The sequence below is a fragment of the Arachis stenosperma genome, chromosome 10 (genome assembly GCF_014773155.1).
Source record: "Arachis stenosperma cultivar V10309 chromosome 10, arast.V10309.gnm1.PFL2, whole genome shotgun sequence".
Lineage (NCBI taxonomy): Eukaryota > Viridiplantae > Streptophyta > Magnoliopsida > Fabales > Fabaceae > Arachis > Arachis stenosperma.
The window spans coordinates 10,769,813-10,782,339 of record NC_080386.1 but is presented as its reverse complement, the minus strand read 5'-3'; the positions used below and the strand labels follow the sequence as shown (position 1 = coordinate 10,782,339).

At 26.6% G+C, this 12,527-nt stretch overlaps 1 protein-coding gene across 1 annotated transcript; it reads left to right on the top strand.

Moving 5' to 3' along the window:
• The first annotated feature begins 4,645 nt into the window (after positions 1 to 4,645).
• Positions 4,646 to 7,634, top strand: LOC130955873 (GDSL esterase/lipase At5g14450-like). Its single transcript, XM_057882859.1, has 5 exons — positions 4,646 to 4,990; positions 5,221 to 5,427; positions 5,516 to 5,691; positions 6,166 to 6,439; positions 7,172 to 7,634. The coding sequence occupies exons 1-5, from the start codon at positions 4,744 to 4,746 to the stop codon at positions 7,417 to 7,419; spliced, it is 1,152 nt and encodes a 383-aa protein (XP_057738842.1). The 5' UTR covers positions 4,646 to 4,743; the 3' UTR covers positions 7,420 to 7,634.
• Positions 7,635 to 12,527: the final 4,893 nt, after the last annotated feature.

Sequence of the window (12,527 nt, the reverse complement as noted above, 5' to 3'; positions counted from 1 at the left end):
AAATAATTATATAAATTAATTATTATTAATTTAAGTTTTTATTATTTACATTATATATCATATATTTATTTTGATTGGATAAGCCATTATCATATCATATACATTTTTAACATGATCAAAATCATAGATTTTTGTTTTAAGTTTTTAAGATAGATATTAATATCAACTTATCAAAAATTATGACTAATTTTATATTATATTATAATGATTGAAAATTAAAATTATTGATACATAACATAATTATGTATTAACTGTTGATTTGATGTATAATTATAAAATAATTATTGATAATTAATATAATTATATATTAAATGCTAATTTAATGTATAATAATTAATAATTAACATAATTATGTAGAAAATAAAATATAATAACTAAAATTAAATTTGTTATCTAATTGAAGTTAGGTAGACAATGTTTGGCAATTATTTTAACATTTAATTATTGATATCTATTATTATTATTATTATTATTATTATTATTATTATTATTATTATTATTATTATTATTATTATCAATCGATATTAATATAAATGGCTCACCAGTAATGTAACAACTTGCTACTAATAAAATTATTGCATAATGAATGAGAATTAGAATTGTATCAATATAATTAAAATGATTAAAAATATTTTTGATTGATATTAATTTAATAACGTATTAAATGTTGATTTTATATAATTATAATAAAGATTTTTTTTAAATTATTATAATTATGCATTATTCATTAAATACTAATTGTAATATAATTGTAATATTGTAATATAATTATAATAAAGATATTTTTTTAAAATAAATTTAGAAGAGAGAATAGTACTTTCATTTTGGAAGAAAAAATGAATTAGTATTCAATAAAATATTCATTTAGAATAATTAAAAAAGTGAAAGTATGATATTATTAAAAAAAATACATTTTTATGTTCAAAAAATTACATTTAAATAAAATATTTGTAAAATATAAAATTTAAAGTAACATAGTTTCATGAATATTAATTGTTAATCAATTATGAACTAACATAAAATTAAAATACAATTTATTTACGAAAAAATAATCAACAATTAATATTAATAAATATAAAAATCATCCAAACACTCTGATTAGAAGTATGAGTGGTTGATTATTATTTATTATTAACAATATTTTGTTCATAACAAAAAGTAAAAAAATAATAATTCAGATTTAGATTTTAGAAGAATTAACGTTATAAGTAACAAATGATCTATTTTATCATGCATATTATAAATTAATGAATCAAACCAACTAATATAATAAATTATAATTAATTAATTGGTATAAATTATAATAAATTATATGATATTTAAAAAGAAAATAAAATGAATAAAAAAATAAAAAGAAATAGAAGAGATAGAAGACTACAATAAAATAAATTGAGTGTGAAGTTTTTTTTTTGTAAATTTCATATCACATCCGTTTCAATAATGATAAATAAAAATACGTCAACTTGATATCTAAGAGAAAATGATGAGATAAAATCATAACATAGTTCTAAAGTAAAAGCTTAAATTAGAGCATAAAAATAATTTCACACAACAATATACCACACAGACAGATAAATGACTTAAATTTAAATACGATTTTTTTTATTTATGCATACATAATAATACCATGGTCTATAAATATTTTATGGATAATATATCATAAATTGCTCTGAATGATGAGTACAGGAGTTGGAGAGTGTGTGATAATTTGTGTCCACCATAGTTGTCTTTTTGCAACGATGCCTCATAAGAAGAAAAAGAATTGTTGTAAAAATTACCCAATTAAAGAGTAATTGATAAACAAATGAATTTTGTATTTTTATATTAGGAATAGAACTTGATATTTATCTTAATAAAATTAAATAACTAATTAGTTATAATTCATGTATTTAAATAAATAAAATAAATTAAATAAAATTATTTTTAAGAATTAATTAAATTAATTAGTTGATACAAATAATTAGTATAATTAATTTTATTTGATTTATTGAATTCAAAAAAATAAATTAGAAAATAGTTGATTGAATTAATTAGTTGATATAATTAATTTATTATAATTGATTGGATTTAATGAATTCAAAAAATAAATAAAAAATATAGGAGACAATGATTTTTTTAATTAAATTAATTTGTATTTATTGTATTTATCAGTATAAGTAACAAATCATATATATTATTATGTACCTTATAAATTAATGAATTAAAATCATTGATATAATAAATTATAATTAATTGATTGATATAAATTATAATAAATCGTGTGATATTTAAATATCTAATCAAATCAATTAGTTGATATAAATAATTTACTGGAATAAATTGTATTCAATGAGTTATAAAAAATAAATTAAGAAACACGCTCAAAAATATACCATATCAGCTCCATCATTAAGTGCAGAAATTTAATTTTTATATAATAGAAATATATATTCTTATATATGTTATAGAAATATGATTTGATTCCATTAACTCGCCAAATTTTTTTAATTTGTCATGTATATTTAGTGTGAAATTATATTTTTTCTAAAATAAATTTAGAAGAGAGAATATTGCTTTCATTTTAGAGAGAATGAATTCATGAAAAATTGACACCTCACTTTCATTAGTTGATAATGTATTAAATATTAATTTTATATAATTATAATAAAAATATTTTTCTAAATTAGTATAATTATGCATTATTCATTAAATGCTGGTTGTAATATAATTGTAATAGAATTATAATAAAGATATTTTTCTAAAATAAATTTATAAGAGAGAATAGTGCTTTCATTTTGGAGAAAAAATAAATTTATAAGAAAATGACACCTCAATTTCATTAGTTAGGGAAAAACCCAATGTTAGTATATTAAGTAGTAGATTATTATTATGAGCAATGCTAGGGGCCAGTAACTTTTGTGATTATTAACCATCAACTAGTCATCAATGATGATTTGATGGTGTGAGATTGGTGTGAGATTTCATCTAATGGCTCACCTTTCTCTACTGGTTACATGCTGGCCAAAATTCAATAGAATTGCTGCCCCCTAGACTTTTCCTATTATTATTATTATTATTATTATTATTATTATTATTATTATTATTATTATTATTATTATTATATTAAAAATATTTTTTATTAATAATTGATAAATAGTTTAATAATGCATTAAATATTGATTTTATATAATTATAATAAAGATATTTTCCTAAATTAGTATAACTATAAATTATTCATTAAATACATTCATTTTGGATGGAAAATAGATTTACGAGCAATTGACATCTCACGTTTGTTAGTTGGAAAAAAAATAATTTTAGTATATTAAGTAGATATAGATAGATAGATAGTCTTCAAATTATTTAGTTTTGAATATAAATAAATACTTAATCTAGTTTTTGTCAATTTTTTTTTAAAATAAAGTAATTTTTATTTAAAAAAAAGATATTTTAGTCTCTAATAAAATTATTTTGAGACAATATAAATTTTTTGTTAAAAAATATATTAAATAATAATAAAAATTAGATTGTGAGAATTTTATTTATAATTTGTGAGGAGTTTTAAATTTTTACAATTATTAATAAATTTATTTTTTAAAAAAAAATTTTATTAGTGGTAGTTGAGTGGAGCATAGTCGAAAATAATATTACAAGAAAAAGTAATTAATATATAAAATCCTTTCTAAGAAGGAAATAGAATTTCACAAGAAATGAGAGAAGAAAATAATGATATTAATGGTGTTGGTGTTGGTGTTGGTATTAATAGTACTAGAAGTGATAATGATAATGATAATATATGACTGTATAATTAAAGATATAAAAAAGATAATGATATTGGTGATAGTAATTAATTTTATTATAAAAAAATTAATAAAAATCTCACAATATTAATTTCTATTACTGTTTAATAATTATTTTAATAAAAAAATTATATTATCTCAAAATAATTTTATTAAAGATCGAAATATTATTTTTTTAATAAAAATTATTTTGTTCTTACCAAAAAAAGAACAACAAGCCAACAACCCATTTAATTGTTTACTCTTTGATCAGTGCATCTAATCATTGAGAACGAGCAATGATTATAAATTTATAATTAAGTAATTTGATATTTGTAAAAACAAGTTTAATCATAGTTTTGGACAAAACTAAGATTAACAGAATTTTGGAACAAAAAGAGTACTTATGGAGTACATAAAAAACAGAGTACTTCTAGAGGAAGTTTTTTTTGGTAAAACAAGGTTATCTTTGAAGTGATTATTTTTAGATATTCTTAAGAAAATAAATTAATATTTAAATATATATAATTTTTTTTACTAATATAATGAGATATAATAATATTAAAATATTTTTAAAAAGTAAAAAAAATTTAACAATAAAAATAATGATTAAAAAATATATTTTTTTTAATGTTTTCACTTTTGTTTAAAATAATTTCTAAACATACTAAGAGCCTGCCACAAAAAACAATTACTAAAAGAATAGTTTTTTTTTATATAACGTCCAAACATACACTTTTTTTTTTCTTAGATATTTCAATACATAAATATAAATCATCTCTTTATCGATAAATTTTATCATTTAAGATTTTTCCACCGACAAGATATTAACATTTCACATGTACATCTACATCCCACATTTGCGTGTGGGATATATTAGAACATTTTGCTTCTCACTCTCACTCTTGCTCCCACTTTATATCATTGTGCTCAAGGTAAATCAAAGAGCATGATACATTCATTAATACTCTAAGCACCTTTAAAGATGGCAATGGGGTTAGGGTTATTGTTTCTTGTCTTCTTACTACCTTATTACTACTGTGCGAAGGGTGTCGAGCCGGCAAACTCAGCTGAGTGTGCTTTTTCAGCTGTTTACAACTTCGGTGACTCAAACTCTGACACTGGTGGTATATCTGCTGTATTTGTTCCAATCCCACCACCTTATGGTGAGGGTTTCTTCCATAAGCCTTCAGGAAGAGATTGTGATGGCCGTCTCATCATCGATTTTATTGGTAACTAAACGCTTCTCTTGATTCTAATCTAATTTAATCAAATCAAAGTTCGCAATGGCAGGCCTGTTTTGAAACCAAGAAAAGTTTTGCTTTTAATTGTTAAGCAACTTTGAGTAAATGTCATTGGCGATATCATGAGACACTGATAAGCAACTTGAGTAAATGACATTCTCTCAATCAACTTTATCCGTTTAGATTTGTGCTTATTGTATTTGTACTCTACTGTGTAGCTGAAAAGCTAAACTTGCCATACTTAAGTGCTTATCTGAACTCCCTTGGAACCAATTATCGGCACGGTGCGAATTTTGCCACCGGTGGATCCACCATTAGGAGGCAGAACGAGACCATATTTCAGTATGGGATAAGTCCATTCTCGCTTGATATGCAGATTGTGCAATTCGATCAGTTCAAAGAACGTACCAAACAAATGTATCAAGGTGAAGGAGTGTGAAACTTTTTTATGGGATTTTTATATATATGATGGCTCATTAGCTTACGTTGTTCTTTGTTTTCTTGAAAATTTAGACAATAGCAACTCAGTTGACAAGAGCAGGATTCCGGTACCTGAGGAGTTTGGCAAGGCTCTATACACTTTTGACATTGGCCAAAATGATCTCTCGGTTGGATTTAGGACAATGAACTTTGACCAAATGCGTGCAACCATGCCAGATATAGTCAATCAGTTAGCCAATGCAGTCAAAGTAAGTAGCACTTATTCGAGCTTTTGAGATTTCCTGGTACTCCAACCAGCCAACTATAGATAGATGCTTAACAAGTTTGAAAAACAAATTCATACTCTGTTACACTCTTAGATAAATATAGTCAATGTATATGGAATTATGAATACAATTTTTTACCCTTTGTATAGATATAAGGGTAAAGAAGTTATCCACCAATCCTTTGTGAGTGAGAAAGAATGACAGAGGGTTATAGAAATGCAGTGGAGTACATGGTAGTTATGGATGAAGTTATTTGTTTGGCCTTTTTTCTTTGTTGGTTTATTTTTAGCTCTTGTGATAAGCTTCACTTTATTGTGTTGAGCTCTTTCTTTAAAAATATATATTTTATTAAACTGACAATTATTTTTCACGAAAAGAAATTACATAACCCCGAAAAGTGCATCCTCTTGTTTAATCTGAATCAGTTTTAGGATCTGATTAATAATTATTTTGCAGAATATATATGAAAGAGGAGGGAGGTCGTTTTGGATACATAACACTGGCCCAATTGGATGCTTACCGGTGAACCTATTTTATAAGCACAATGTGCCACCTGGCTATTTCGACAAGTATCAATGCGTGAATGATCAAAATCTGATGGCTCAGGAATTCAACAAGCAGCTTAAGGACAGAGTCATCAAGCTTAGGATAGAGCTCCCAGAGGCTGCAATCACATATGTTGATGTCTATGCTGCAAAATATGGACTAATTAGCAATACCAAGAATGAAGGTATAAAGTCTAATATTTAATAAGAAAGATGTTTTCTAAGTAGATATTTGTCCTTTTTACCTCTCCAAAATATCAAGTTGTGGCTAAAACTAGAAATGTTGGCTTTTCCTGAACTTTAGGTAGTAAATATGAGAATATAATTGATAAAAAATGAAAGAACCTTTTTCAATGTTATTTTACTAATAGTCATTTTGGATACAACAATTTCCAGTCAAATTATGATACATGTTCTCATTCTTCTCTTTTCAGAAGTTATCCATTATTTTAGAAGTTATTGAAATGAGTAAATACCCAAATTTATCTTCACTAGAAATTTTTGAAAATTATTCTCATCAGATTCCTTCATTGTTTTCGATCAAATTTTTATACATGTTGAACAAATAAGTTCGTAACAAATTTTATTATATGACAATTAGGTCCCAAGAAATATCATTATAAGACATTAATTCTCTTTCAAAACGATGAAAGAATCAATCTATCCGATAAGAGTAATTTTCAAAACCTTGTAGAGAATAAAAATTTATTGAGGACCGAAATGTCTGATTTAAAATTTTTTAAGAACTAATTTAACTATTTATTCTTTTGAAATTTTAAATGAAAGGTAAAAATTATTTGCAAAAGTTACCAATTAAAGTTAAGAAAGGAAGAAAACTTGCTAATCGTAAAAGTAACATTCCTAATTTGTTGGGTAAACCTATTTCACATAAAACATTTTGTTTTTCTTATTTGCAGGGTTTGATGATCCAATGAAAATTTGTTGTGGGTATCATGTGAATGACACCCACATTTGGTGTGGGAATTTAGGAACAGCAAATGGAAAAGACGTGTATGGAACTGCTTGTGAGAAGCCTTCAGCAGCTATAAGTTGGGATGGCGTTCATTATGCTGAGGCTGCCAACCATTGGGTTGCTAATCGCATACTCAATGGTTCCTTCACTGACCCACCAATTCCAATTACCCAAGCATGTTACAGGCAGTAAAAGCTTTACTATTTATATATGTTGGAGTTATTGCTCATTTTGGCAATAACCCATCTATCTATGTTATGAGCATATTTTTATGGGAAAATCATCACATTAGAAATTGTAATAATGCATGAAATAATTTATTCTTGTAACACTAGTAACATTGCAACCGCTCAAATAATAAACGGAATGGAAAAACTAGTATAGTATGACAACAAAACATTATTTCAATCTCCAGCAAATGTAGAGTAAAACATAAAGATTTTGTGATATGGAAAAAACATATTGGGTTTTAGTTGAAAATTCAAGTGCAATTATTTTATGTGAAGTAACTAATTTAAATTGGTAGAATGGTCAATTCATTCGTAAGTGTCGAGAGTTCTAACTTTGTGTTGTATATGTAGTAATTTATTGGCTAGCGACAGACTCTTAAATAGAGTTTAGATTTGTAGCAAACTAGTATGTAAAATTGATAGTTGAGAGTGGTTAAATGATAATCTTTAATTCAAAAAAAATGCTACTTCTACTTGTATATTTTAGTACACTTTAGATTATATATTTTTTTTTTTCAAAAAAAAATTATTTTAATCCAAATTAATTGTATTTGATTCCTCTTTTTAAATTTATTCTTATATTAAAGGAAGTTTGATAATTCATGTTATGTGTGGTATGAAATTGAAATTTAGAATTTAAAATTTGTTAAATTAAAAGAGTAAAATAATTTTAATATATTATGAGTACATTAATAATAAAGTAAAATACTAAATTGATTCTTTACATTTGGGCGTAATCCTATTTTTAAAGTTTAAAGTGTCTTATTTGAATCTAAAAAAAATTTTATTTAGTTTTAATATAATCTCAAATCAAAGTTAAATAATTAACAAAATATCCTACATAATAATAGTACAAGAACAAGGTGGATAATCTGCAAAAACATGCATCTATATATTTATCTAAGCCTCGAGTGTGTAGCTATTGGAAGGCACTAAGCCTCGAGTGATCGGTGAGAGCTAGATTGGGTACAACTTGTCCATCAATGGCAACGAACATATCGGATGAAGTGCCGAACCCAGATTCACAAAGCTTCTCAACTCAAGATTTCTAGAACTTTTCGTGCATGATACTGCATTTCTCAGCTCTTGAAGCTCTATCGCAGTGATTCAATTCGAGTCTTTTGCAAGATCAATGGAACTGCTATTTCCTTTATCCGCCCAAGGCACTGGGCATCACACAAACAACATTGCCACTCACAAGTCAAAACTATCATTCATGATCCAAATCCATGTAGATCTCTTTGAAGATGAAGAACAAAGTGAAGTTCATCGATGGGAAAAAGGGGAGGCTTGGGATGGTGCAACACATTTGTTCTCTACTGGTTACGTGGAATCTTGCACACCGTGCTCTCATGTGATAATGCTTGCGATTTTTTGCCTGAATTATAGCATCACTGCTACAAGGAGGACATGTTCAAAATTCCCAAGGTGAGCTCTCTATCACTTTCTATTACGCTAAACTCAAGAATTGGAATCCCCAACTGCCATGTTCATGTGGTTTAGAAGTAGTAAGGGAATATAAGATTTGTTTTCTTAGAGGAATGAATGAAAAATATGCCAGTGTACGTTCAGAATTGATGCTGGTTAAGCCCCTCCCTGATATTACTGCTACTTTCAACAAGAGAGACACATTTCTCATATAGCTAATTTTGAACCCAAAGCAGTAATGAACAATGTCAGTGTGAATGCATTTGATATTATAGAACTTATTCGGTAACATCAGGAACCCTCGTATAGTGGAAACTTGGCAACCGTGCTTGCATCTTCCGATCCGCAGGTTGATTTGCATTCACATGTTTGCTTTTCCCTTAAATACTTTTAATCAATTCGGCACATACAACATGTAAGAGTTAAAAACAGCCTTAGCTAGGTGGAATACTCTTTTTCTCAACATACTTTTATTTAACTGATGTGCTTTATGTCCCTACATACAAATTTAATATCATTTCAATTTCAAAGGCAACTAATGCTCTATCTTATTTTTTCTTGTGAGATACAGGGCCTCGAAGATGATTGGAACTGCCAGGCAAACGAATGGGCTCTATATATTGGAAGTCAAACCAGTAGTTACACTAGTTGGCACCCAATCTCATAGATTACACGCAATACATACAAATATTGTTGATCACAATGTAAATTTTGTCCTAAGAGATACTATACACAATAGCCACACATCATATGATACATTACATAGGCATAGATTGCACTCCATTTCACCAAAAGATGATGTATGGCACTACAGATTGGGATACCTCTCTGATCTCCTGCCAGATTAAATAAAATGCACAATACTTTTCCTTTTATCAAAATTCCTAAAATAAATTTCCCTTGTGACTACTGCCATTTGGCTAAACAAGAAAGGCCCCCTTTTTTCTGATAGTAACACTAAAATTATAGAATTTTTTTTATCTCATTCATATTTATATATGGAGACTAATTGTAAGGCTTTCCATTTTTAGTCGTAAATACTTTCTTACAGTGGTTGAAGATAAAGAATAGATTCACTTGGCTATATTTTATCATTTTATGAAAACTAAAACTGAAACAAGGAATTTGTTGCAAAATTTCATTAAAATGATTGAAACACAAATGTCAAAAGTTATTAAATGTATGAGGTCTGAAAAGAGACAACAAAACATTTTGAATATGGCTAGAGGCAGAGCGCTGATTTTCACATCCAACATACCAAATAGTTTTTGGCATTATGCAAATGGATATGCCATTCATGTGAGTACCTAGCTCAACTTTACATGATTGCAGTCCATATCATTGTTTCAAAAGTTACTAGACATTAGTCATTTTAGAGTCTTTGGGTGTTTGGTTTATGTCTCTACTCTTCCTTCATTCACACAGAAAGAAATTTGACAAGAGAGCTTGGAGGTGCGCATTTTTGGGTTGTAAAGAAGGCGCAAAAGGTTATATCTTAATGGACACTCACATTAAAGAAGTGATCATTTCTAGACATGTCATATTTTATGAAACTTTATTTCCATTTCATACCATACCACTGCTGACTCTCAAGTTATACTAATAATAAAATGGAAGCTGATGCAATGCCTAATTTTTCACAATATTTCTAATATTTTTTATGATCACAATAAATCTAACTTCCCTCCAACACAATCTGATTGATTCTAAAATGGATTCAATTGTTCCATCAATTGAGCTCAATTTTGACTACACCAGGCAATCAATGAATTGTACAGGAGCCTCATTCCACTTACTCATGCATCTCATCAATCTTCAAAATTTTTTAACTAGTCCTCCTACTCAACTTTTCCATATTCCATCTCATTCTTCATCATTTCCTAATCATTATGCATCCTTAAGAAGATCAACTGGGGAGAAAAGAACACCGAAATACCTCCAAGACTTCCAATGTATGCAGCTTACTTCTGATGTCTAATAGCCTCTATCATCTTCAAATAAATTATACCCTATCTCCAATTATGCGTCTTATGACAAGTTTAATTTGTTATGTTTCTAAAGTAGTGTTTATTTTAAACTTAGTCTCACATCAAAGGGATTTGTAAAACTTTAATTGTTTATATAATAGAATTGAATATGTACACCTAAATGAAATTCATTCACGAAAAGTGTCGGTTCTCCCAAGAGTTGTACCTTAGCCACTAATCTTTGTTTATTATTAAGAGAAATATAGGGTACAAATCAAAATTAATGATTTTAACTAATGTTAATTGTAATCACATCGAATTCTTAAAATCAATACAAAATGATTTTTCTCAAAATTTTTATTTTACTATAAGTTTTATTGAAGGACTTCAAAAACCTGAAAAAACTTATTTTTCACACGGAATTCCTAAAAAATGTTACCATGGAGATGAGTCACCACATCTTTATCATACCTTTAACCCACAATTAAATTCTATAGTAGACATGCTTGAAGAAATATTAGTATTCATAAAATTTCAAAGAAATAAGGAAAAAGAGAATTCCCAAAAAGAAAAATTTCAAAATATAATCAACATAACAGATTTAAAAGTAAAACCACCACTAAAATTATGAATATTGAAGAAAAATTAGAAGAAATTACAATGCTTTTTAAACAATTAAAAATGGCTCAAGAAAATAATATTATGGAACAGGAATTTCAAATAGAAGAAGAATTAGTAAATTCTGAAACAAAAATTCTACTATGCTGAACCCATTTCCTTTCTTTACATGCTGATGACAAATGGAGAGGCTGCTGCGATGACACGCGTTGAGAGAGACTGCCCAGGAAAGCTAGCTTTCTGCTTTGCAACAGAATATGGGTCCCACACACTTTTATTTGTCGGTTACTTTTCAGGTTTTTATGTTTCTAACGTTGGATTAAGTAAGGTGTTAATTTTTTTGTTATTAAGGTTGGTAGTTGTTGCAAAAATGTGATGGGTTATTTTACAAAAAAAGGTTTAGGTTTAGCCAAAAAAGGCCTTTGTCTTATTACTAATAATGGATTGTAAGACCACCAAAAAAGAGGATTGGATTAGATTGACCCAAAAAAAAAAGAGGTATGTTTATCATGTTACAAAAATATTTTGTTTTGCTGAAAAGTCTTAAATAAGAATATCATAAGAAAAAGCCTATAATAATGTATAATTTAATAATTAAAGTTGTAACCATATTTGTTGGCAAGATAAAAGATAGTGATAATATAATTTTTGAATTGAAAATGAAGTGTTAATTTATTTTTTATGAAATTAAAGATCATTTTTTAAAAATGAATTGTCAATAACAATCACCTTTATTTACTTGTATCGTAGAGAGTACGATACTCCCAGTTGTTTTATTACTCGATTTTCTTATCGCTACATTTATAATTTTTATTTTTTCTAAGTTGTTAATAATTTCAATTAACATAAATAAGTGAATGAAAATTCAAATAAAAATAAGAAACATAAATATGAGGGAAAAAAAAAGTAAAAAAAAAAAATTATAAAAATAAATTAAAATAAAAATACGAAAGCTATGAAAATAAATAATTATAAAATTAAATAATCAATAAAAATTATTGATATACATAGTATGGCCTATAACAGAAATAATAATTATGGTATTAAATGTTATTGT

Bases quoted from the DNA above. Each gene is read 5' to 3' on its own strand.
- LOC130955873 (XM_057882859.1), top strand. From the start codon at position 4,744: ATGGCAATGGGGTTAGGGTTATTGTTTCTTGTCTTCTTACTACCTTAT. The intron at 5,428-5,515 runs GTGAAGGAGTGT...TTGAAAATTTAG, and splicing joins TACCAAACAAATGTATCAAG to ACAATAGCAACTCAGTTGAC. The intron at 5,692-6,165 runs GTAAGTAGCACT...ATTATTTTGCAG, and splicing joins AGTTAGCCAATGCAGTCAAA to AATATATATGAAAGAGGAGG.